The sequence below is a fragment of the Myotis lucifugus genome, unplaced genomic scaffold (genome assembly GCF_000147115.1).
Source record: "Myotis lucifugus unplaced genomic scaffold, Myoluc2.0 scaffold_269, whole genome shotgun sequence".
Lineage (NCBI taxonomy): Eukaryota > Metazoa > Chordata > Mammalia > Chiroptera > Vespertilionidae > Myotis > Myotis lucifugus.
The window spans coordinates 868,375-894,626 of record NW_005871317.1 but is presented as its reverse complement, the minus strand read 5'-3'; the positions used below and the strand labels follow the sequence as shown (position 1 = coordinate 894,626).

The window sequence follows — 26,252 nt, the reverse complement described above, 5'->3', positions numbered from 1 at the left end:
GGCCTTTTTTAAATTATTATTATTATTGTGGTAAAATACACATAACATTTAACATCTTAACCATGTTTTAAGCATACAGCTGAGTGGGATGAAGTATTCACACTGTTGTACAACCATCACCACCATCCATCTCCAGAACTCTTTTCATCTTGCAAAACAGAAACTCCCTAATCCATGAAACAATAACTCCCCCCTCCTCACTGCCCTTCCCCCAGCTCCTGGCAACCACTATTCTAATTTCTGTCTCTGTGAGTGTGACTACTCTAGGTACCTCATCTAAGTGGAATCATATACTATTTGGCTTATTTCCCTGAGCATAACTGTGGACCTGCATCTTTATGAGGGTGAGAGGATGAGAATTTAAAATAGGCCCGTGGAAAAAAATAAAATAGGCCCGTGGTATTTGCACCAAGCTACCTACTGTCTCAGGAGGACTGTGGCAGCCAGTCACTCCCTACAGACTCCACCCCGACCTCGCCATGCCCCTTTCCCTGCAGCTTTCTAAAGAGCCTTTAGAATGTGCATGCATCTCACCGAGGCTGAGACCAAGGACAATTCCTGAGACACCGGGCTGGTGACAGCCAGGGTAGAGTTCCCGATAAAAAGCACATGATTTCAAATCCACACACGAAAAGGCCTGCAACTAAAGAGCTGATCGTCAAGCGGAAGCACACAGCCCAAGCTCCATTAGGTTTTTAATTGTGTACTGATGACTCTGGAGAAGCAGCTGTTCCCATAATTAAAACACAAAATCTAAAAAATATATATATATACATATACATAAAGAAAAGAGCAGCAAGGTTCAAGACGGTCCATGTCTTTCACATTCAACCAGAGCTCAGGACACAGCAGCACAGAAAGCCAGGCGCTTTGTGGTGCCAGCATCCTCCGGCTCCCCTTCAAGGAGCCGCTTTCGACTCGTAGAAGCCTGGGGGGAAGGAAAGGAAAAGGGAGAAATGTTCAAAGAAGACCACTGGCTTTTTACAGATGATCAAAGTTTCCCAATATGCTCCCAGTAAATCTGGAGACTTTCATGTGAAACTAGTACCAACCATTACTGGTTTTCCTCACTGACATCTGAATCCCCATCACATCCCACCGGACTCAGGCATGCTCATCAAAATGACATTTCTCTCCCTGTGACATTCAATGATTTTATATATATTTTTTTTAATAAATATATTTTTATTGATTTCAGAGAGGAAGGGAAAGGGGGAGATAGAAACATCAATGATGAAAGAATCATTGATCGGCTGCTCCTGCACGCCCCCTACTGGGGATGGAGCCCACAACCCCGGCACGTGGCCTCCTGGTACATGGGTCGACGCTCAACCAATGAGCCACATTGGCTGGGCTCAATGATATATACTGACAGTAAGCAGCATTCACAGCCTCCTCTTGGGTCTTTTCCTAAATCATGAAATTGAAAGAGATGACGATACCTTTCACCGGGAGCCCCAAATCGTGCTCTTTTGTGGAAAGACACGCCTTTTTTTGTGTCTTTGTTTTCCAGTTTATAAAATGGCAAGGGGAGAGTGGGAAGAGGAGTGCTATCCGTCACCAAAAGAAGGTGGGACAGGAATGAACAGATATTAACTTATACTTACAAAGAACAATGGAGGAATAAAATTATAACCAATAAATCACCAGTCACTCACCCACATTTTAAAATTTTCAACAAATTTCTACTGGAGCCTCCAACAGAGTCTTTTAATCTTGCCTTGCAGGAGACTTCTTGAATGACAATCCCTAGCTGTGCTTCTCTGATGCATTTAAGCATACTGTTCATTATTAAATCTTCTAAGGGTGCTAGAGCAGATCAAGCTGAAACAAAGTATCTCCTACATCATTCCTGTGTGTGTGTGTGTGTGTGTGTGTATAGAGAGAGAGCGCGAGCAATTTTTATTAGACTATTCAAACTCCTCATCCTTGCTCACTGGCTCTTTAAACTTAGCCCGCATTTAACGACCATCATCTGGAATACCTGGGCTGGCAGCTGGGGTAGAGCCGTTGACTTATTTTCTTCAAAAAGCAAATTTTGAAATTTTCTCTTCATGTCCTCATCCTGTAAAGAAATGGAAAACATAAGTCGCCTATGTTTGAGGGAACGCTCGGAGGAGGATGGGGCCAGGGAGCCCCCGGAAACAGAGAAGTGGGCACAGACGTCGGGTCTCTCAGGTGCGTGGCTCGCCCTGGCTGAAGCTCTGGGAGGGCGAGGACCACGTGCCTCCCCCGCGTAGTCTAATCAGCAGGCAGCGCTCCATCAACACTGGCTGAATCAAAACCACATGCTTCAGAGCGCTTGGCGGGTCAGAGAGAACCACAGGCCTAAGCAGTCAAACGACTTTCAGAACCAGCATCCCAGATCCTGACTGAGATAGCAATCAGCAGGCCGGAGGCTGGGGCTGACTCCACGCAGCTGGTAAGTCTTTCCGGGAGGTCGCCCCTGCCCCCCCTCCTGCCAACACGCGGCCAGTTCCTGCGACCACCCTAACAAACCCACCAGCACCCTGGGGAAATTCACCCAGCCAGTGCTGTACAGCTCGCCTGAAGGACTTCAAGCCCACGGTATCCAGAGCTTGGGTCTAATGGGAAAGGAAAACCCTAGCTGGTGTGGCTCAGTGGATAGAGGGTCAACCTATGAACCAGGAGGTCACGGTTCGATTCCCGGTCAGGGCACATGCCCGGGTTGCGGGCTCAGTCCCCAGTGTGAGGCATGCGGGAGGCAGCGGATCAATGATTCTCTCTCATCACTGATGTTTCTATCTCTCTCTCCTCCTCCCTTCCTCTCTGAAATCAATAAAATATATAAATAAAATTTTTTAAAAAGACTAAATGCACGAAGAAATAAAACCACACTAGAATGTCCCTCAGATGGCAGCTCGGCAGTGCAGCCAAACAGAGCTGACCTCAAGCCTACTTAGGCCTGTTATTTAAAACAAGTCATCAATTAGCAATAATATGTAAAAGAGCTCTTTACCTTAACATATCACAGGCAGTAATGTGTATCCGTAAATGCCCTTTCTTTGAAATGTCCACATCTGTTCAGAAATACTAACTGCAATGTGCCTCAGGGACAAGCAGGACGGAACCCTCTCTTTCAGTAAAGGAGGCAAGAAGTGGATCTAAGGGATGCTCCCCAAACTGGCTCCTCCGCTGATGACAAAACAGACCAGAACTCCTCTTCCCAGGGCTCAGTCCAGGGCCAGACCCGCCAGACCACTTGGCTTCTTCAAGAACCCTGCATTTCCCCCAAAGAAAACCTCAACCAGTGGTTCTCAACCTTGGCTGCACATTAGAATCACCTGGGAATCTTTTTAAAATCCTGATTTCTGGGCCTCATCCTCCGGAAATTCTGTTTCTTTGTTATGGGGTGAGGCCACAACATGAGTAACAAAGAAACAGAATTTCCGGAGGATGAGGGCCAGAAATCAGGATTTTAAAAAGATTCCCAGGTGATTCTACTGTGCAGCCAAGGTTGAGAACCACTGACCTAAACTATCACTAGCAGGGGATGTCCGTGGGCCCTCTGCATCCTTGTCCTCATTCCATGTTCACTCCACCTTTTGCTGCCAAAACAAAGTGCAGGCAAAAGAGAATTCAAGTGAGACCCCTGAGGTCAGTCAGGTTGAACTTCGCCTTTACCTCGGCTGTTAATAACCGTTTTCTTTCGAGGCGAAAGAGTACAAGAAAAATAGGCTGTTCTTGTTCATAAATCCCTGGGAGATGCAAGCCCTGCTCCCAGGCCTAACTAGGCAGCTCCATTTTTTTTTTCCAAGACTTAACACAGCTCCTCTACCTCCACATCTAGCTCCCCACGAGTCTCCCTATGAGGGCACACAGAAAGAGCCCAGAGGCATGCTTTGCTTTCTCATCAGAATTAAATCCCCACATGCAAAGGCACCCTTTGTTTCCAAACTCCTTTTCTCCAGGGCCCCCCCGGGCGGTTTCAAATCTGTGCGGTCTATTAAGTGCTAAATCATCTGACAGATTTCTTCTGGGGGGGCTGCTGTTTCTAAGTCAACATCCCAAACACATATATCTACTTTTTAAAATTTTTCTTTTAGCCCTGGCCGACTTGGCTCAGTGGATAGAGCATCAGCCTGCGGACTGAGGGGTCCCGAGTTCGATTCCGGCCAAGGGCACATGCCTGGGTTGCAGGCTTGATCCCCAGTAGGGGGCGTGCAGGAGGCAGCCGATCCATGATTCTCTCTCATCATTGATGTTTCCATCTCTCTCCTTCTCCCTTCCTCTCTGCAATCAATAAAGAAATATATTAAAAATTTTTCTTTTAAGGATGTGTTGCTCTCAACCTGAGCTGACCGAAGCCAACCTGTTAGGTGTGGCGCGTTGGAAGAGCAAAAGAATGGGGACAGTCTTCCCAGAATCCCAGAGGCACGCCGCTGAGATGGATGGTTAAGTTCTCCACCCCACAGGGATCAGAGAGACCCAACGGAAGTTCCTAGAAAGGGGGATGGCTGTGCTGAATGGAACCGCACTGAACAGGAGACCTGACATCCGTCAGGAAACCTGCCCGATGCTGTAGCTAATTCCTAAACCAAAGGTTACCCCAGCGGAGCCACAAAGGACTCCAGCCCCTGCAGCTGCAATGAGCTCAGCGCAGAACCTCATGGCAGCTGAACTCCCAGCAGGGACGCAGAGGTGATGCACGCTTGGAAGGCGCAGGTGACAGCCTGCACTGAAGGCGCGCTTACTCTCCATGAACAAGTGGGGTCCTTTCTATCCAGCCACTTGGGCTTAAGAAATAGTTAGATTCTCCCCCCGAGGGAGGCTGCCCTTCCCCTCCAACACCTGCTTCCTTGATTTAAAGTGGGAGAGGCTGGAACGCAGCCCACCCCACCTGTTTGGGAGAGAGGGTTCGAGGGAAGAGGGGAGCACAGCTGGGGATGAGATCCCGCGTTAGAGCAACTTCTCAAAGGCACACAGCCAAACCACGGACCCAGGGAAGCCGAGTGGAACCAAGACCGGCCATCAGGTGAGCTTGTCCATCCAAGAGCCACGAATCGAGTTTAAAAAGACTGCACGCAAACACCGCACAGAGACACACCCACACATGTGCATACCCCACACACCTAAAGCTTAATCCACAACAGCTGCAGGAAACAGACCCAAACCCCAAGTGCTGTGTTTGCATCCTCTTCCTCACCGCTCAGACACAGTTCAGGGCTGCCCGCGTATTTCATGCTCCGAGGCAGCGCCCAGACCCACCTGAAGCCACGGGTGTTTTAAAGCTTCTTCTGTCGTAAGACGAGCCTTGGGATCCACTACCAACAACTTCTTGATGAGGTCCAGCGCTAAAAAGCAATAAGCCACGGTGAGACAGGCAAATGCATCGAATCAGCAAAACTAACAGCATGCTAGAATCGCAGGCCAACATGCAGGAAGGAGAGAGAGGGGCCGAGGTCAGCGAGGAGTCAGCAGGTCTGGTGGGCAGGGCCCCCTAATCCTCCTCAGGCTCTGTATTCATCAGCGTGCTCTGAGAACGGCAGGAATGACCATCGCTCCCTGCTCTTACCTCTCTGTTCCTTCTCTCATTGCTGGATTCAAGTTCAAACCAATGAAAGCTGAACTCACTCTCAGTTCTAAGACACTCAGGATGCAAGCCCACGCTCCCTGAGACACAGACAGATTGATGGTGAGAGTTCCTCAGGCTCCTGGAACTGCAGGCAGACAGAAACCTTGATGGCCAGCAACAAACGGAGGCCGGCTTGTGTACTGCAACAATATTATTCCTTAGACCAGCGTTTCTCAACCTGTGGGTCTCGACCCCTTTGGGGGGTCGAACGACCCTTTCACAGGGGTCGCCTAAGACCATCGAAAACACATCTATAATTACATACTGTTTTTGTGATGAATCACTATGCCTTAATTATGTTCAATGTGTAACAATGAAAATATATCCTGCACATCAGATATTGACATGACGATTCATAACAGTAGCAACATGACAGTGATGAAGTAGCAACGAAAATAATTTTAGGGTTGGGGGTCACCACAACATGAGGAACTGTATTAAAGGGTCGAGGCATTAGGAAGGTTGAGAACCACGGCCTTAGACACTGACATTTAACACAGTCAACTTTGTTACAGTTATTTGTCATTTAGTTTTACTTTGCTACTTTTTTCTTTAGAGAATTACAAAGTTGCGCATGGAAATACTTAAACACAAAGTAACTAGTGACACTAACTCTTACAGGCTTATTTACTCAAAGGAAACCTTGTAACTAAAAAGTTACTTGTGCCCTAACTGGTTTGGCTCAGTGGTTAGAGCGTCGGCCTGCAGACTGAAGGGTCCCGGGTTCGATTCCGGTCAAGGGCATGTACCTGGGTTGCGGGCTCATCCCCAGTAGGGGGTGTGCAGGAGGCAGCTGATCGATGTTTCTAACTCTCTATCCCTCTCCCTTCCTCTCTGTAAAAAATCAATAAAATATACTTTAAAAAAAAAGTTACTTGTGATTTTGCCCACTTAAATCGGTACCGGGCACTTGTGTGTATTACACTTAACCCTTACAAAAACCCTTTAAGGTAGGGGTTTATTGTGTCCCCTTTACAAATAAAAAAAAATGGAGACTCGGAGAGTTGAAGCAACTTGCCTAAGGTCCCACAGCTGGGAGGAGCAGACCCAGGACTTGAGTCTCCATCTGCCTGGCTTTGGAACAACTTCCGCTGCCTCTCAAACGGTGCAAAACAACAGGAAGTAAGAACAGAACCGACAGGAGACAAACATAATGGAATTCGAAAAGAAACCCTCCCGCCACAGCGCGCGCGCACACATTGAAGCAAACCATGAATTCTTCACCCTTTCGTGTCCATACCCTCCTCGGAGACCTCTGCCCAGAGTTCAGGAATGAAGTTGTATTTTCCACTGGTGATCTGGTCCTTCAGTGGCACTTGAGTCTTATGCTCAGAGAAAGGTGGATACCCACTAAGGCTTCATACCGGGAGAGAGAGAAAGGAAAAGAAATCAAGTGGTATTCTCTGTGGCATTCGGATATATAGACTTCTTTCTTTTTTCCCCCCAGCATAATGAAAAATTCCATTTTTCTATAAATCAATGGTAAAAAAAAAAAAAAGTGACCTAAATTAAACACAAGCCCTCTAACCTGGACATGTTTCTGATTTCACCTAATTAACTCCAACCAGTCTCGGAAGCCATGGTTTCTTACCAAATAAAAAGAATAACTCCTAAACTCCAGCAGTCTACAGCGCGGTTATATCCGGCAGTCCCAAGGGAATTAAGAACCTCGGGGGCCAAGTAAGTCGGGGTACCGCACAAGGTTTTCATGAGAGAGGTCTCCCCCAATATCTTGGACTGCCCAAAGTCAGTAATCTAAAATCAAAGACAAAAAGGAATCGGTTTTAATGACAGCATAAAATGAAAAGATTACTCTAGCCTGCCAGTCCCCAAAGACAGGCAGGTTAGACCAGTTTCTACCCTACAGTTCATGTCTGCTGCTAATCTGGAACCTACAAATTCGTGTCTAATTCAAGGCAATTCTGAGCTTTTCAAGTTATTTAATTTTGCTTATATGAAAAGTCCTGAGCCAAGAAATCTCCAAGGTCCAGGCTGTATGCCAACTTATCTGTGTTCTCTGTAACCTTACAGAAGGTTTGTAACTCCTATCACAGACACTCCAGGATTCTGATCAGTTATGCATGGTTCCTCTTAGAACCCAGTTTCTCAGCCTTGGCTGCGCACTCGAATATCTGAGGAACTTGGTGGGGGGGGGGGGGGGGATGTATCCCTGGGTGCCACCTGCAGAGACCCACAGGAGCAGCCTGGACGTCATGATGGTACTTATTCATTCATTCATTTCTTTATTCATTCATTCTAATCAATAAGAGATTCCAAAGTGAGGCCAGGTTTGGGCAGCACTGCCTCAGATAGAGGGAAGGAGAAGATGGAATGTGTGTAATTTACCCTCCAATTAGATAACTCCCCCCGCCCCCAAACATAAAGGTGGCTTGTACACAGTGGAGCTCAACAAATGCTCATTAGAATCTGGATTAAAACAATAAATACCACCTGCGCTGTAAAAATAATTGCTAAAAGTGGAAAGATCAAATTCTCAACCTTTTTATGCTCAGACTTTGTACTTGATGAATCTACCAGTTTCTGAACAGAAATCTATTGGAATGGCCACATACAGAACATACAGTTCTCACCTTTATAAGACAGTCCTCCTTTTGAGACGAGAGCAGAACATTCTCTGGCTTTAAATCCCGATGTATAATACCGTTTTCATGAAGGTACTACACAGAAAGGGAGGCATGGTCCTTAGTTTAAGGAGTATGCATGTGAGTAGAGACAACACACACAGCACATACGTCTCACATCGGGGTGAAACTGTAAGCCATGTTACTCACAAATATATTTCCCCAAATCGCAGAAAAACTCCTGGGCAGAAGGGGTGAGTGTTTACAAATTTGTTTTCCAGAAAGTCTTTAAAAAGTTCAGAAATGAAAAAGGCAACTTATGACAGCACGTGGGCATTTTACTTCTCTTTGCAAGATAATAAATAACCCTTCAGGTTGGCAGAGACATAAGGTGTCAATTTCAAAAAGAAAAATATAAATGGGTGATATAAAATATTCTGAAGACCGTATAAAATAAACGATAAAAGTTCCACCAAGATGATACATTTGGGTTGTCCCAACCCTGAGAATAATATTCTTAAAGGGAATCTGTAAAGTGCAAATTTAAGTTTAAATACCTAAAGGTAACAAATCCATCAAAGTGAGCAATTACTTAGTCTTCTTAAACTCTATGCTCTGAAACACAGATGCTCCTTGACTTACGATGGGGTTACATCCTGATAAACCCGTAAGTTGAAAATATCTTAAGTCGAAATGCATTTAATGAACATAACCTACCGGACATTGAGCCTAGCCTAGCTACCTTACATGTGCTCTGTTGGGCAAAAGCATCTCAACACCGCATTTCCTGCACAGAGTAGGTCTGCAAGGGGAGAAACCTTGGCTGAGAAGCGCCACGACCAAATTTGGTTTGAGAAAGGGTGTTCTTCAAAGCAGGCAGAATGCCACCAGCTGTTCCTCCACTCGGCTCTTCCATGGAATGAAGAGAAGGCAGCCCACCTGCCTGGCCGCTGCAGGTAGCAGATGCTGCGTGTGAAGGGAACACCGAGGACCAGCCACGGGGAGCGATCAGAATGTCACCATCACCCCAACTTGCCGGCCCTGTCCTCATACCCGCTCCTCTCCCAGCAAGAGGTACAGGAGGGCCGGGCTGTGGTGACTCAGTGGATTAAGCGTCGCCCCATGGACCAGGAGGACCCAGGTACAATTCCCAGGTAGGGCACATGCCCTGGGTTGTGGGCTCAATCCCCAGTAGGGAACTAGAGGATGGGAAGTTCTGCAGGAGGCAACCAATCCATGAGTCTCTCTCATCATTGATGTTTCTCTCTCCCCCTTCCTCTCTGAAATCAATAAATATGTGTTTTGTTTTGTTTTGTTTTGTTTTGTTTTTAAAAAAAGAGGTAAGGGGAGATTCTACGAGGATCAGGCAGAAGTAGTGATCAAGGCCCCTCCAAGCTCAAGAGAAGACACGGGAACCACGTGTTTATTTCTTTAACTCCCTTTCTTACTCTCTCTCTCAAGCTTCACAGCAAGAGCTTTCTCATCCGAGTCAAAGGGGGAGGTGTTTTTGCCAAGAACAGAACAAACAACACACACACACACTCTGTTCTCCAGGTTTCCCCCTCGCTCCCTCGCTTTCTGACCGACTCAGGGAGTAGTTCACCGACAAGAAAGTAGGCTGCCATAAGCACGGGGGCTCCTTACCTGTACGGCCAGGAGCATCTGGTAAAAATACAGTTTGCACGTCTCTTCCTTCAGGCGCCTGTTCCCTGCCACCCGGTCAAACAGCTCGCCCCCTTCCATCCTGAAACACACGGCACAGCAGGGCGTTCGTGCCCGGAGGGAACCTCACTCGGGTGGACGACAATCACACAAACAAAACAAACTCATGAAGACAAGCCAAGAGTTGCCGTTTTTATTCACCCTTGACTCCCGTTGTCAAGGCAATGAGGTCAGAAGCTTCATCCACAGGGAAGATGGGGAGAGGGTGCAGTGGGCAATGCAGACACTTGGAGAGCTTTACAAAATCTGACTCATGCCCTAACCGGTTTGGCTCAGTGGATAGAGCGTCGGTCTGCAGACTGAAAGGTCCCAGGTTCGATTCCGGTCAAGGGCATGTGCCTTGGTTGCGGGCACATCCCCAGTAGGAGGTGTGCAAGAGGCAGCCGATCGATGTTTCTAACTCTCTATCCCTCTCCCTTTCTCTCTGTAAAAAATCAATAAAATATATTTAAAAAAAATAAATAGCCCACTCTTTAAAAAAAAAAACATCTGACTCGGTGGATCCGAGGCAGGGCCCAGGAGTTTGCGTTTTAATCACACTCCCAGTTAGATTCTGAGACTGGTATAGAGCAAGCAAGCAGGAGTAGACAGTCAGATCATCAGGGGACTAAAGCCCAACTCCACAACTTCCCAGCTCAGGCGCTGTGGGCAAATTCTGTAACCTCTCTGATCTTGTTTCTGCCTCTTAAAAACAGAAAGAAGAGCCCAGCTGGTGTGGCTCAATGGTTGAGGGCTGACCTATGAACCAGGGAATCACGGTTCGATTCCCGGTCAGGGCACAGGCCCGGGTTGTGGGCTCGATCCCCAGTCGGGGGTGTGCAGGAGGCGGCCAGTCAATGATTCCCTCTCATCAAATGGAGTGTCATTATCACCCCATTTAACACCAGGAAAATGACTTGGAGAGGTCTAACAGTGGGCAGTCAGCTCCTCACCTGCAGAGTGGGATTCGAACACAGGCCTCAGACCCGGGGCCTGGGCCCTCTAAGCCACCTGCCTTTGGACACACTGGAGGGGTTTCCGATACGGGATGAAACCCCTCAAGCACTTTGTGGGCCCCACCACCACCACACCCATCTGTCCAGGGTCCCCAGGACGAGAAATGCAAGCCAGCGTTCATCTTTAAATAAGCATTGAAACGGGAACAGATTAAGAAGCTCACTACTTACAATTCCAAAACAATATAAAAATCTTCGGCATCAAAAAAGTCTTTAATCTTGATGATACAAGGCTAAGGAGGGAGAAGAAGGAAAGGAGTGAGAAGCTCCCAAGAGGAAAAAACCACCAGAGCAGGACTCCCAGCAACAGCCCAGAGAATCGGGGAGGCCGAGACCAGGCATGTGGCCCCGTCCTGGGACACTTTGGTGAAGTTCACGCAGGGGAGAGGGCAGAGCAGAATTAATCTGGCTCCTCAGGGAGGACGCACACGGAACTCGCCACCCCGCCAAGTTAGCAAGGGACTGGTTCCCGCGTCACACCTAAGGATGGCACCCCGGAAGGCAGGCCCGTCTCCTCCCAGCCCCCTCCTCAGTGCCCCACAGCACAGACACGCGAGGACATCTCATAACCCGGAGGAGCCTGACAGGGAACATGAATGGAAAGCAGGTCAGCTGGGTGCCCGCCATGCTGCCAGGCGGCGGGCCGCTCAGCTCTGCACAAATGGAACCACGGGGGGGACGTTACAGGAGCCTCCCATTTTCAAGGAAATCTGAAAGTTAAGAGCTTTGCCCTAGCCCAGCGGTTCTCAACCTGTGGGTCGCGACCCCTTTGGGGGTCGAATGACCCTTTCACAGGGGTCGCCTAAGACCATCGGAAAACACATCTATAATTACATATTGTTTTTGTGATTTATCACTATGCTTTCATTATGTTCAATTTGTAACAATGGAAATACATCCTGCATATCAGATATTTACATGACGATTCATAACAGTAGCAACATTACAGTGATGAAGTAGCAACAGAAAATAATTTTATGGTTGGGGGTCACCACAACACGAGGAACTGTATTAAAGGGTCGCGGCATTAGGAAGGTTGAGAACCACTGCCCTAGCCAATTTGGCTCAGTGGACAAAGTGTCAGCCTGCAGACCAAAGGGTCCGGGGTTCGATTCCGGACAAGGGCATGTACCTCGGTTTCGGGCTCCTTCCCGGCCCAGGCCCTGGTCAGGGCGTGTGCAGGAGGCAACCAATTGATGTGTTGCTCTCACATCAATGTTTCTCTCTGTCTTTCCCTCTCCCTTCCACTCTCCCTAAACATCAATGGGAAAATATCCTTGGTGAGGATTAAGAAATAAATTAAAAAATGAAATGAAATTTAAGAGATTTACTATGTCTTCTGTTTAAGAACTAAATCAGTGTAAATATCACATAATTACTTAATCATGAAATCTTTGCACAGTATTGTCTTTTCAAAAGTTCAGGGTAAAGCTCTTTCCAGCTGCATGACAACTAAACACACATATGGGTGCATATGTACACACATGCACACACACAATTAAGGAACTCGCGTTTCATGCTAGCTTTATTATATTGAAATGGTTTGCGCTCCTCCCATATTTTGAGATAAATGATTTTAAGAATGGGCCATATTTCACAGAAGTACTTACATGATTTAATTTTTTCAAAATTTCGATTTCTGTTTCAACATTGAGAGCTGGATCCTTTGATAAACAAAACAACATTAGAGTTTATTATTAATAATAATAGCCAATGTTTACAAAATGTTTACAGTTAAACTTAGTTAAGTAACAGCTGCCTGATTTCCAAACCCATCTCTACTCACATAGAGAAATCAAGGCCTATAGATCAATCATTGAAACAACTCACTTCAAATCACTCTGTAAATTGCATGGCAAACAGGAAGCATTCAAAAAATGACCAGGCTTTATCCCAAGCTCTTTACTTAAAAGGATAAGGCCACATAAGCCACATAATCCCCAAGCGAACTGGTTTCTATAATTATCCCCATTTCACAGATGGAGCAACTGAGGCTCAGAGAAAGGAAGCCAACTGCTCCAGTTCCCACAGCCAAAAACAAGTATGTCCACTCTTCTCATGCTTACCTGGTGAATTCTGCTTGTCTCATTAGCTGTGGAATTGTTTGCAGTCATAAAAATTATAAAACAAAACCACTGACAAAAAGGCTATTTTATTAAACTATATGAAGAAACTGTCGAGTCAAATATCTCATAATAGAACAGACGTAGGTTTCCATCTCAACTGCAGGCTGACATATTTATGGAGACTTTTAACTAGAGGAAGGTTCAGGATACTGGAGTTGTTCTCCATTACAATTCCGAAAGGATGAATCAAGTTACTCAACCTCATGGGCTACACCCTCCACAAGCAGAGAGGAGATAGAATTACATATTTATGTAAAATGGACTTCAGCTAAGAAACCCAGATGTTTAATTTTAAAAGCCTGCCCCTTCCTGAAAGCCGTTAAACTCATTACTAAGTCAGGGTGTGCTCTGATGACAGAGAGGTCTAAAAGAGTTCACAATGATTTGAAAGATGAAATTAAGAACTAAAATTTTGCTGCAAGTCATTAAGAATCTGGTGGGTATTTTCTTTCTCCCACAAATGGGAAACAAATCCAGAATCACAGGGGAAAAGCTCTATAACAAAGTGAACACAGAAAGGAAATTCCTCTTGCTATGTGAGAATGGCATTGTTTTGGGGGGGGCGGGGGGGGGATTGATCTTTAAAGAATTTTAAAGAATAATAGCCAGAAACAGCTGGCCACAGAGGAAACGTGATTACGGGTCACATTTTACATTACTTTGTGGAATCATGTGTTGAAAGACCAATACATTTGGCCATTTCACTCACGCAGTAAAAGTGTATCCCATAAAATGAATGGCTAGCAAATCAAGAGACTATTAAAATAATTTAATTAAGATTTTTAAAAATCTATAAACAGGAAGATATTCATTGCCACATTTACCGGGAAGAGCAAAGAATTAGAAATTATCTAAACGACCAACCAGAGAAATGGTTGAATACATTATGATAAAGCCGATGAACTAGAGACTTGACCATGAAAAAGAATGCATTAGGGAAACGTTTATGCCTTAATGCTTGTATGGAAAAGCAGAATAGAAAACTGTATATACAATGTGATTTCAACCATCTAAAAACACGAATTCACATGAACAAAGACTAGAAAGGAAAAAGAAAACTGAAAACAGCTGTGGAGTTACAGGGGTGGGGATATGGCTGGATGTTTTTTCCCTAATTTCCTTTCATTTATTGTAAAAACAGTCTTGTGACAACTTAGAAGGAGGAAAAAAAAAAACAACTTCCTGCTCGTTCATTATATACAACCAAGTATCTTTTGGAACCAAATTAGAAGTTTCTAGAGTAGTTGAATACACTCAAAAACTGTCAATGTTCCTTCATGCAAATTCGCATATCTGAGCAGTAAATTCTTCCTGACATGGAAAATGACCGTTCCAAAACTATTCTGGGAAATGAAGAATGTTAAGGAGCAGCTGAGGAGCCAAACACAGGTACTTACTACTTCTTTCTCAGAGCCAATAGCAAACTTCCTTTTGCTGATGATCTTTATGGCTACTTTCTTGCATGTTTTCCTCTCAAAGGCTAGCTTCACCTCCCCACAGGCACCGCTACAAGGAAAAACAGAGAGAGTGATTGTGAGACTCTGTTTTTCATCAGGAGACCCACCACTCCCGCGTTGGCCTCAACGATTACGAGATAAAGGCGGTCCAGTGCTTGCTTCCGCAGCACATGCGCTAAAAAACTGGAACAACACAGAGAACATTAGAATGGACAAGATCTCTCCCTCTCTCTCACACTCTTTCTTTCTCTTTCTCTCTCCCTCTCCATCTCTCTCTTTCTCGCACGCACAAAGTCCATATACAATCCTTCCACTGTCCCTATTTATCAAGAACACAGTGAAACCTCACCAATCTAGCACATCAAGGGCATAGGTAAATGTGGACCATCCAGCCCTAACCAGTTTGGCTCAGTGGATAGAGCATCAGCCTGTGGACTCAAGGGTCCCAGGTTCGATTCTGGTCAAGAGCATGTACTTTGGTTGTGGGCACATCCCCAGTAGGGGGTGTACCGAAGGCAGCTGATGGATGTTTCTCTCTCATCGATGCTTCTAACTCTTTATCCCTTTCCCTTCCTCTCTGTAAAAAATCAATAAAATATATTTTTTAAAAAAATGTGGACCATCCAACAACACCAGGCCAGCTCCAAATTCCACTTTTCTTGAGCTGAGACAGACTTGTCTTACTGTCACTTCAGATGGTGAACGTCTAATAAAGACACTAACAACAAATCAGAGAGAAATGATTTATCTCAGAGATCAAACAGCAAACAAAAAAAGGCCCCGTCAAAAATGAGGGCCTGAACAAGCTACAGCAAACAACATCTGCAGATTACTTTCATCGATGCACTTCTTGATTTTGTCTTCAAAGAAAGTGCATAAGTAGTTGATGCCATGAATTACACCCCGAATAAAATCACAATACCTAAGAAACCAAAAGTACTATAACCTGCTTGCAAAGGTTTGCAATTAATTGGGATACTATAATAGAGAAGAAAAAGCTATCCTAGGATACCCCTCCATACAGAGTTAATTCGACACAGGCTCTGTTCTCCAAAGTCTGGGGTCAGCCCAAGGTCATGGCTCCTTAAGTACCAATCATTCATTACCTTATAAAGTAAACCATCATAACTATTATGGGTTTAGGGTGGTGTGAAGGGTTTTCCATGACATTTTTTTATTGTCTATTGTATATATACAGACTAGAAGCCAGGTGCACAGCCTGGCCTGCGGGGATCGGCCAAAACCAGCTCTCCGACATCCCCCGAGGGGTCCTGGATTGCGAGAGGGTGCAGGCTGAGCCGAGGGACCCAACGGGTGCACGATTGGGGCCAGGAAGGGACCGCAGGAGGGCTCCAGGGCTGTCCGGTCCCTCACGCCCAGTCCAGATCGGGCGGACCCCAGCAGCAAGCTAACCTACCAATCGAAGCATCTGCCCCTCCTGGTGGCCAGTGCACGTCATAGCGACTGGTGGAACGAACAGTCAGATACTTAGCATATTTTATTATATAGGATCATAAAATGTACCATTGTAATCATTTTAAAGTGTTTTAATTCAGTGGCATTAAGTACATCTATAATGTACAACCATCACTCCTATCTATGGAAACCCATACGCACTAAGCATTCACTCTCCCATTCTACCGCGCCGCTAGCCCCTGGCAACCACGGATCTGCTTTTTGTCTATGAAGCTGCCTAATTCGAATCTCTCATTAACAATAACATCATACAAAAAACAAACAAACAAAAAAACAATAACATCATACAATATGTAGCTTTTTGTGACTGGTTTCTTTCACCTAGCATGTTTTCAAGGTTCATCCATGCTGTAGCATGTATCAGTATTTCATTCCTTTTTATAGCTAGAGGCCTGGTGTACGAATTCATGCATGGTTGGGGTCCCTCAGCCTGACCTGCAACTGGGGCCGATCGGGGCCATCTTGCCCAGTCCCAGTTGGGGCCGGCTGGCCGGGGGGAGGGACCGCAGGAGGCTGGCCAGCCACAGGAGGTTGGCTGTGGGAGCGCACTGACTACCAGGGGGCAGCTCCTGCATTGAGAGTCTGCCCCCTGGTGGTCAGTGTGCATCATAGCTACCGTCCGGTCATAATGGTCGCTTAGGCTTTTATATATATAGATACTATTTCATTGTTTGGATATATCACATTTGTTTATCCATTCCCTTGTTGATGGACACTTGGGTTGTTTCCACCTTTTGGCTATTGTGAATAGAGCTGAAATGAACATTCATGCAAATGTTTTTGTTTGAACACCTGTTTTCCATCGAGAGGGGGGGATCTACCTACAAAGGGAATTACTGGGTCACATGGTAATTCTGTTTCACATTTTGAGAAACCACCAAATTATTTCCCCTAGTGGCTGCACCATTTTACATCCCCACCAGCAGTGTATGGGGGGTTCCAACTTCACCACATCCTCACAAACACTTATTATTTTCCGTTTCTATATTACGGCCATCCTAGGGTGTGAAGTGCTATCTCATTGTGGTTCTGGTTTGCATTTCCCTAATGACTAATGATGCTAAACATCTTCTCATGTTGTTGTTGCTCATTTGTATATCTTCTTTGGAGAAACGTCTATTTCATTCCTTTGCCCATTTATAAATCGGGTTATCTTTTTGTTGCTGAGTCGTTAAAGAGTTCTCTATTCTGGATACAAGATCCTTATGACATACGATTTGTAAATATTTTCTGTCATTCTGTGAGTTGTACTTCACTCTCCTGACAATGTCTTTTGATGCACACAAAAAGTTTTTAAATTTGACGAAGTCTAGTGTATCTATTTTTTCTGTGGTTGCTTGCGCTTTGGTGCCACATTTCAATAACCACTGCCAAATCAAAGGCCACGATTTCTTCTTACGGTTTGATAGTCTTACTTCTGACACCTAGGCAACCAATTGATGCGTCTCTCACACTGACGCTTCTGTTTCTCTCTCTCTCTCACCCTCCCTTCCTTCTACTCTCTAAACATCAATGGTAAAATATCCTTGGAGGAGGATTAACAAAATCAATCAATAAATATTGGAAAATGTTCAAGACCTTTTCCAGTTCCCCTCCTGCTGCAGCTAACAGTCACCTTTTGCCCGAGAAATCTTCCCCGAGTCCAGTGGAACGTCTATCACAGTACAACATACACTACTAGCACGATGGGGGGCGGGGACATGTCAAATTCAGCCAATCAGAGGTTTGCCCTGGAATCAAAGGCTGATGTTGGGAGAGAAACAGTTCTCTCTGCTGTGGTTTCTGGAAGAAAGAACACAGGAACGTGGAGTTCCTGGAAGCCATTTTTCCTGCCACACAGAGAGAGCAGTTCTATCTGAGGGCCACAGAGAGCAGCTGAAGCAGGGGATGGAGACAGAGCCCTGGCAACACGGTGGAGCCCTTAGATCTGGCTGTAGACAAAGCCAAGTAGATCATCTGAACTCAAAGATTGGCATAAAGCTCAAAGGCCTCCCGGTCGAGCCGTGCCTGAAGTCAGCTGTGCCCCCGTATTTCCCAATTACAAGAGCCAATAAATTTCTTTCTTTCTTTTGAGAGAGAGGAAGGGAGAAAGAGAGAGAGAAACGTCAATTTGCTGTTCCGCTTATTTATGCATTCATTGGCTGATTCTTGCATTTACCCTGACCGGGGATTGAACCCACAACCGTGGTATATCAGGACAGACAATGCTCTAACCAACTGAGCTACCTGGCCAGGGCCAGAAGAGCCAATACATTTCTTAACTGACTCATTTAAGTTTCTGTCAGCTGCTACCTGTGCGAGGATTTGTATTGAATCCTCCCTTAGGAAGAAAATAAGAGTCCCACATATTTCTTACGGGTGGACACAAATTTGGCTATGAGCTTCCAAGCAGCCAATGCCAATATGAAAACATGATGAGATTTACTGAATTTAATGTCCATAAACTAATATAACTCCTACAGGTGGTCCTATAGAGGACACTGTGCTCTATAATAGAACTGTATGGTATGTGAATTATATCTCACTAAAACTGCTTTTAAGAAGTTATGACAGGTAAAATTTATAAGGAAAAAATATTCATTTCAATCGATCATTATTAAGTAAATCAATAGCACACACATCTATTATAAACTAGTGGCCTACAATTATGGCTGGAATGGCTCAGATGGTTGAGCGTCTTCCTGTGCATTAGAAGGTTGCTGGTTCGATTCCTGGTCAGGGCACATTCCTGGGTTGTGGGTTTGATCTCCAGTTGGGGAATGTACAGAAGGCAACCAATTGATGTTTCTCTCTCACATTGATGTTTCTCTCTCTCCCTGTCCCCCTCTCTCTCTTTCTCCCTCCCTTCCTCTCTCTAAGCATGTGAAAAATAATAATAAAATAAAACCAATGTTTAGAAAAAAATAAAGTACAATTTCCATAAGAAAACAGAAAATTTACCTTCCAAGAGTTTTTGACATGATGTATTGGTCTCTTAATTCCTTGGGATAAACTGATTGGTCATCCACAGTCAGATCGAAAAATACAAAAACTAAGGAAAAGAGAGCAGAAATGGGTCTCATTAATTCATTAGATAAAGAGAAGGTAAATGGTCCTAAATTTTAGTAAACATGGAATATAAGGCAATTGTTTTAATTACATTTACTAATTAACCCCAAAGAAACCATTTAGGTAGGCTAAATATCATGAAACCCATTGAAAATGATGACAAATGTCATTCTTCAATGGAGATACACAGCTTCCTTCTCACTGTAGTGCATAAAATCCATGCACAAACACTAATCTTATTCCTTGAACTCCACTGAGCCAAACCAGCTAGGGCTAAACTATGAACTATCTTAATGGACAGCATATGACTTTAAATAAAATTAATAAACCAATGAAACCTTAGGAAACCTGATCTGATAGAACTTTTTCATAATTTAAAAATGCAGCAACGCCCTAACCGGTTTGGCTCAGTGGATGGAACGTCGGCCTTCGGACTGAAGGGTCCCGGGTTCGATTCCGGTCAAGGACATGTACCTTGGTTGCAGGCACACCCCCAGTAGGGAGTGTGCAGGAGGCAGCTGATGGATGTTTCTCTCTCATCAATGTTTCTAACTCTCTATCCCTCTCCCTTTCTCTCTGTAAAAAAAATCAATAAAATATATATATTTTTTAAAAATGCAGCAAGGATTGAGTAGAATCTTGAATGCTAACCTACATACTTTTTTTTTTTTTTACCTAAGCCATTTTCTGCAAAGCACACAATGTCAATTTTCCTTTTATTTGGGAGGAGAAAAACCCGACAGCCATAAGATAATGGCTCACCTTTGTTATTCCACACGGACAGTGCAATCTCAGAATTGTTATTCAGAGGAAGGCGGCGTCCTCTGCCTACCAGCTCTCTGTTCACGAAGGTTCCGTTCCCACTGTGGTCTTCTATGTATGCGATGTAAGAGTTTTTCGGTCCCATCTCCTGAGACAGAGGACATTTTATTTCCAAGTGGTTTTTTTTTTAAAGTTTCCACAGTGAGGACTAGATGACCAGCTCTCCCAAATACGTGGCTACGCGTCACCTACCCTGAAAATGCGAAAGTGCTTCTTGCTGTAAGTCCGGTATTTATCCGTTCTTTTCAGCAGTGGTTCGTCGAAGCAGTATTCACAGCTTCGATCCCTCCCGAACCAGTAGCTGTCGTTCACGCACTCTGTAACAAAGAAGCACACACCAGGGGGCTGTGGGGTGTCATCTCTCAAACACCTTCAAAAATGGCTCATAAAACCCACGAGTAGGAAAACAGACGAAGAAGGCAATCAAAATGATAGATGATGATCAAGATATTATGAGATTAAAATGAGGGGGTGGGGGAGGAGAAGAAACATCAATTTCCAACAATGAACTTAATAAAGGATGCCCTAACCCAGTGATGGCGAACCTATGACACGCATGTCAGAGGTGACACGCGAACTCATTTTTTTTTGGCTGATTTTTCTTTGTTAAATGGCATTTAAATATATAAAATAAATATCAAAAATATAAGTCTTTGTTTTACTATGATTGCAAAGATCAAAAAATTTCTGTATGTGACACGGCACCAGAGTTAAGTTAGGGTTTTTCAAAATGCTGACACGCCGAGCTCAAAAGGTTCGCCATCACTTCCCTAACCGGTTTGGCTCAGTGGATAGAGCGTCGGCCTGTGGACTGAAGGGTCCCGGGTTCGATTCCGGTCAAGGGCATGTACCTTGGTTGTGGGCACATCCCCGGTAGGGAGTGTGCAGGAGGCAGCTGATCGATGTTTCTCTCTCATCGATGTTTCTAACTCTCTATCCCTCTCCCTTCCTCTCTGTAAATAAAAATAAGTAAATAAAGGCTTATACATACTAAAAAATTACAAGCGGTCATTGAAAGTTCTCCAACAATTTTTAATCACCTGGAAAAATACTTGGATGTAATTTTCTACCCGTTATCCTCCTGAGTCTCCCTATCACACGTAGTATATTTATCTGCACTCCTCACGGCAGGCTAGATGCTCAGGATCCGGCCTCTGACTCCTTCCAGCCCCGCCCGGTGCCCCTCCCCTTGCTCACCGCAGCCTGTCCCACTGGCCTCCTTCCCCAATATGCCAGCCCAGACTCGTCTGTGGCCTTTGCATGCTTTGTTCCCGGTGATTTTAACGGCCATTTTCCCTTTGTGTCTGGACTCCAGTGATCTATTCCTGCACCTGTTGCGGGTTTTGGAAGCGGTTCTAGAAACCGATTCATTAAAGTAATGGAAGCAGTTAATAAAAAGTGACTGCGAGCGGGATGAATAAATTGATTACGTAATAAAGTTTGACACGTAATTAACTATTAAAAGATACATTAAGCCCTAACCGGTTTGGCTCAGTGGATAGAGCGTCGGCCTGCAGACTGAAGGGTCCCAGGTTCGATTCCGGTCAAGGGCATGTACCTTGGTTGCAGACACATCCCCAGTGGGGAGTGTGCAGGAGGCAGCTGATCCATGTTTCTGTCTCATCGATGTTTCTAACACTCTATCTCTCTCCCTTCCTCTCTGTAAAAAATCAATAAAATATATATTTTTTTTAATTACATATGCAACCATTTCACGCCCATAAAGATGGCTACTGTCTATTTTTCTTAAGGAAATAAGTATTGGTGAAGACGCAAAGCAACTGGAACTCTCACATATTCCTGGTGGGAGTGTAAAACAGCACAGCCACCGTGGACACATTTGTGGATCTTCAAAAAGTTCCACACAGCCCGGCCAGTGGCTCAGTGGTTGAGCATCCGCCCAAGAACCAAGAGGTCACCAGTTCGATTCCCAGACCGGTGGACAGAGAGTGCAAGGGGCAGCCTCCCCTGGAAGGCCTGCTCCGACCTTTGCTCAATTAGAAGACCCCTCAGGCAGATGTGTGCAGACGGGCAGAAAGAACAAGGTAGGAGGACGCGGACCAGGAGCTCTGGGAGACAATGAGAGGCAAGAACCCAAAGAAGGAAGGGCCCCTCCTCCTGGGAAAGAAAAAGGGGATGCGGAGGAGAGGTGTTCGGGGAGAGAGGAAGAGATACATGGTTTTTGACATGTGAGTTGAAAGTTCAAGTAAGTCCTTTTCTTTGCCAGGATTCTAGACCTCTTCCAAGTTCAACCTCACTGTCCTCTAAGGCAGTGGTTCTCAACCTTCCTAATGCCGCGACCCTTTCATACGGTTCCTCATGTTGTGGTGACCCCCAACCATAAAATTATTTTCGTTGCTGCTTCATAACTGTAATGTTGCTACTGTTATGAATCGTAATGTAAATATCTGATATGCAGGATGTATTTAGGTGACCCCTGTGAAAGGGTCGTTCGACCCCCAAAGGGGTCGCGACCCACAGGTTGAGAACCGCTGTCTCAGAGGCTCCTCTATCACTGAAAAATTAAGGGCATCTGGGAAAAGTTAACCCATCTCTCCCTTTGGTCCCATTCAATCCCAACGTTTGGTTTCTCTCTCTCACCTTTGCTTTGAAATGATTTCCCCATTTCACAGATGGAGACTGCGAGGCTCAGAAAAGTACATCATTTGCCTGAGGTCACAGAGCTAGAGACAGAGCTGGGACTTGAACTCGTGTCTGATTGCAGCACCCTCACCCTTTCCCCATCCCCCCAGCTATATATTCTCTCTTATTTCCTTCCCACGCCAGCATTTCTAAAAAATATGTTTTTAGGGAGGAGAGGGGAAAACATAGATCAGCTGCCTCCTCCATACCCCCTGCTAGGGATCGAGTCCACAACCTGGGCATGTGCCCTGACAGGGAATCCAACTATGACCTCTGGGTGCATGGGAATACGCTCAACCGAATAAGCCACAGTGGCCAGGACACCACTCAAGCATTTTTTTTTTTTATTGATTTCAGAGAGGAAGGGAGAGGGAGAGAGAGATAGAAACATCAATGATGAGAAAGAATCACTGATGGGCCGCCTCCTGCACGTCCCCCACTGGGTACCGAACCCACAACCCGGGCATGTGCCCCTGACTGGAATCGAACCCAGTACCTTTCAGTCCGCAGGCCGACGCTCTATCCACTGAGCCAAACCAGCTAGGGCCCCACTCAAGCATTTTAAATATCTCTTTCTCTCTCTCTTGCTACCTTTTCTCTTACACTCATTTCCTGCTGCAGCAAGCCTTCCTTGGGCTCCACAGGCCCCTTTGGCTGCCAACTAATTTCATTACCTTTCTTACTCCACTCACTTCTTCCGTAATGACTCATGAATAGCATAGGTCAAAAGTCTAAAAGTTGTAGGTTCAAACCATTCTTTTACCAACTCCTGGCTGTATGACTGTGAACAAGTTCATCAATTTCTTTCTAAGCCTCAGTTTGTTCTTCTGTAAAATGGAGATAGATAAGGATTAAGACTCTCACAGGATTATTTTGAACTTTAAAAAAGATAGTCCCAACACCCCACCCAGCATCAGGGGGGTAGAAGCTGTTTTCGTGCAGGGAAGTTGACAGATGATGGCACAAGTTCAAGTCTTAGCACAGGTTCTTATAGTCCTGGATCAACTTGTACAGGCCCCACAACCGGCAGTGTCTTGGGCTTTCTGCTGCCACAAATATCTGTAATTGCTTTTTCTGAACACAATGTTAATATTACACTACAGAACAAAGGGTCTTACCAAGATTGGAGAATCCATCCTGGAGGGCCCATAATCGCGCCCAAGGGGCAGGGACCGGCTCCTCCGGTTCTTGGTCCTCAGGAATAGAATACAGTTCCTGAGTGGACACTGTGTCTAAGGAGCTCAGCGTCCCCGAGCTGGAGTGAGAGGACTGGCTGGACGTTGGCACTGTGCTGGTGGAGGAGCTGGATGTGCTCTGGGACTGCGAGGAGGGGCCTTGTGTCTGGGAGGAGGGGCCTGGGGTCTGCGAGGAGGGGCCTGGTGTCGGGGAGAAGGTGCCTTGGGACTGCTGATGCTCCCCTTCCGTCTCCTGAGACATCACTGCCTCAAAAATAAGCGTCCAACAATAAGGTGGGTTTCCAGGAACAAGGCTGAAAGTTCAGGGGTGAAGGATGAGGCCCTGGCAGGGTAGCTCCGTTGGTCAGAGCATCATCCCGATGCCAAGATTGCAGGTTCGATCCTAGGTCAGGGCACATAAAAGAAGCAACCAATCAATGGATACATAAGTGGATCAACAAATCCAAGTTTCTATCCCTCTCGTTCTCTCTCTTCTCCCCCTCTCCTCCCCTCTAAGTCAATCATTAAAATATATTTTTTTAAAAAGTAAAGGATGAGCATATTACAATGACAAAAAAAAAAAAATCCAGGGCAAGCATGCTCTGCAAAAATTAAAATTCTAACAGTCTAGACATACAGTTCTTCTGGGCTGAGCTTTTCTTCAGCTCACTTTCACTAGATCAGCTTTTCGTCCAAGAGCCACAAGCCACAGAGGAAAGAAATTAAAAAATTACTTGAAGGCTATAAACAAGTAAGGAGCTATGAAACTGAGTTGAGGAGAGGGACGAGACTTATAACAGCTTATATTTGCCCAATCTTTAAAATGTAGAAATGAAGCCTGAAGTGTATTCATTCATACAAATCAACACTACACTTAAATGCCATATATGTTTCGAAAGAGAAAGGAGAAGGGTCTGGTGGTTTGGGGTAGAAGATGGGCAAGGAGACACTCATTTGCTGCACCGCTCCAGGGGGGATATTCACTTAAAAGATCACTGATGTCCCTCGTCCCCCAAACCAGCTCAGGAGGAAAGGACCAAGTTCTGTTGGTTGAGTAGAGACATTCCTTAACAGCTAAGTGCTGGGCCACAGAATGAGGCAGAACACAAAGAAGCTGGCCATAAACAACCCCATTAGCCTTTTGTGATGCTAAGTAACGAGAGGCTCATCTTTTCAGCATCCTAAGAGGCCTGCCAGCCCTTCAGAATCCTGCAGGAACCATTCTTTGAGCCACAGGAGACCTTAGCAGAGGTTCCCCACCCTGGCTTTAGAATTAACTTGATGGACAGTTGAACTCTGAGAACCAAACCTACAATATAGCCAAAGTAACTTTCAACCCCTAACTTGAAATCCCCCATCTGATTCTTTTTTAAAGACACTTCCTCTCCTGATCCCCACACTCAGACTACTGGAGGAGAACATAGTAAGCTTTACTCACACTGACTGCATTTACACAGCTTTCCAGATACAGAGGTCCTGAGGAGTTTTCCTTAAAGCACACCAGGAAGGTGATGCCAGAGCGGAGTCTGCCACTCAGGCTGCACTAACGCTACCTCAATCAGGCTGCGCCCGTCCTTCTGCAGTTTTGGAGCAAAACTTCTCCGCCCTGAAAACTGGCAAAAAGACAGTGTGTCAAGAGGTAGCCATCATCGAGAATGAGAAATAAGGGTAAAAATCAGGTGGGACCCACACTGGCCACAGCCATGAGAAAATACAGTGAAGCAGTTAGAGGCAAATAGGTCTGGAGGCAGATGCCTGAGTCAGATCTTTGCATGACCTTCAGGAAGATCCTCGAGGAACCTTATCTGCTAGAAGTAGATACTGAGGATTAAATGAGAAGGTGCATGCATGCTCCTCCCCAGCAATGCTTGATGATTGGGAGAACAGAATTCCAGTCCTAAGGAATCCAACAGCACCTTACAAGTGCAACACAATTTCTTTTTCAAATACAGTAACCTAGTGCCACGGAGGGCTGGTGCTCTCCTGCCCTTTCCTCCCCACCCCATTCCACACCCTTACTTATGGACACTTTGCAGGGAATCCTTCAACTCAGGTTGGTGTGTTTCCAGTTCCTGCAATGCCTAGCAGCTAAGAGTGAGTTCTCAATAGGTATTTTTGAGATGGAACCTAACGTACGGTAATCATTATTAACACTTACAGGAAGAACTCAGCTTTGTTGCTGCTGAGCCTGCAAGTCTGAGCCAATTCCAGCTTGTAAGCAAACAGGGGAAATGAACTTCACCTGGAAGTTCATCTGCAAGTTCATCTACAAAGAAGGAAGAGAGTCGCCCACGCGTTCCTCTCCTCCCCCCTCCCGGCCGGAGCTCAAAAAGAAGACACTCGGAAGCTCGGGAAACTCAGCTCGCACTAAGACACTAAGGACGGGATTCGAACCCCTTGACGTTCCCCCACGAACACTCACCGCGTGAGCCCACCTGGAGCCACACTCTCGCTACAGCTGCAGCTAGCGGCGTGGCGGCTAAACAGATACAAACTCCACCCTCAACCAATCAAAACACCCCTCCGCCTCTGCCGGACCAATGAGGAGCAGCGGAAGTAGCCGTCCAAGCGTGGCCTCGCTGCTTGCTGGGAGTTGTAGTTTAAAACGTA

At 45.5% G+C, this 26,252-nt stretch overlaps 1 protein-coding gene across 6 annotated transcripts; it reads right to left on the bottom strand.

Annotated features, from left to right (window-relative positions):
* CHEK2 (checkpoint kinase 2) lies at positions 1 to 26,167 on the bottom strand. Of its 6 annotated transcripts, none has more exons than XM_023762961.1 (16): positions 26,065 to 26,167; positions 25,081 to 25,255; positions 23,586 to 24,045; positions 20,017 to 20,141; positions 19,765 to 19,912; positions 18,895 to 18,985; positions 14,419 to 14,527; positions 12,506 to 12,559; positions 11,067 to 11,128; positions 9,823 to 9,922; positions 8,188 to 8,274; positions 7,188 to 7,351; positions 6,837 to 6,952; positions 5,230 to 5,315; positions 1,985 to 2,065; positions 1 to 928 (listed from the first exon to the last, which is right to left on the bottom strand). In XM_023762961.1, exons 3-16 carry the CDS (start codon positions 23,902 to 23,904, stop codon positions 839 to 841), a joined length of 1,632 nt encoding a protein of 543 aa, XP_023618729.1. In that variant the 5' UTR covers positions 23,905 to 24,045; positions 25,081 to 25,255; positions 26,065 to 26,167; the 3' UTR covers positions 1 to 838. The 6 variants fall into 6 exon arrangements, with proteins under 6 accessions (XP_023618729.1, XP_023618727.1, XP_023618730.1 ...); XM_023762959.1 differs by having other exon boundaries at positions 23,586 to 23,956; XM_023762962.1 differs by having other exon boundaries at positions 25,081 to 25,248; positions 26,065 to 26,112.
* Positions 26,168 to 26,252: the final 85 nt, after the last annotated feature.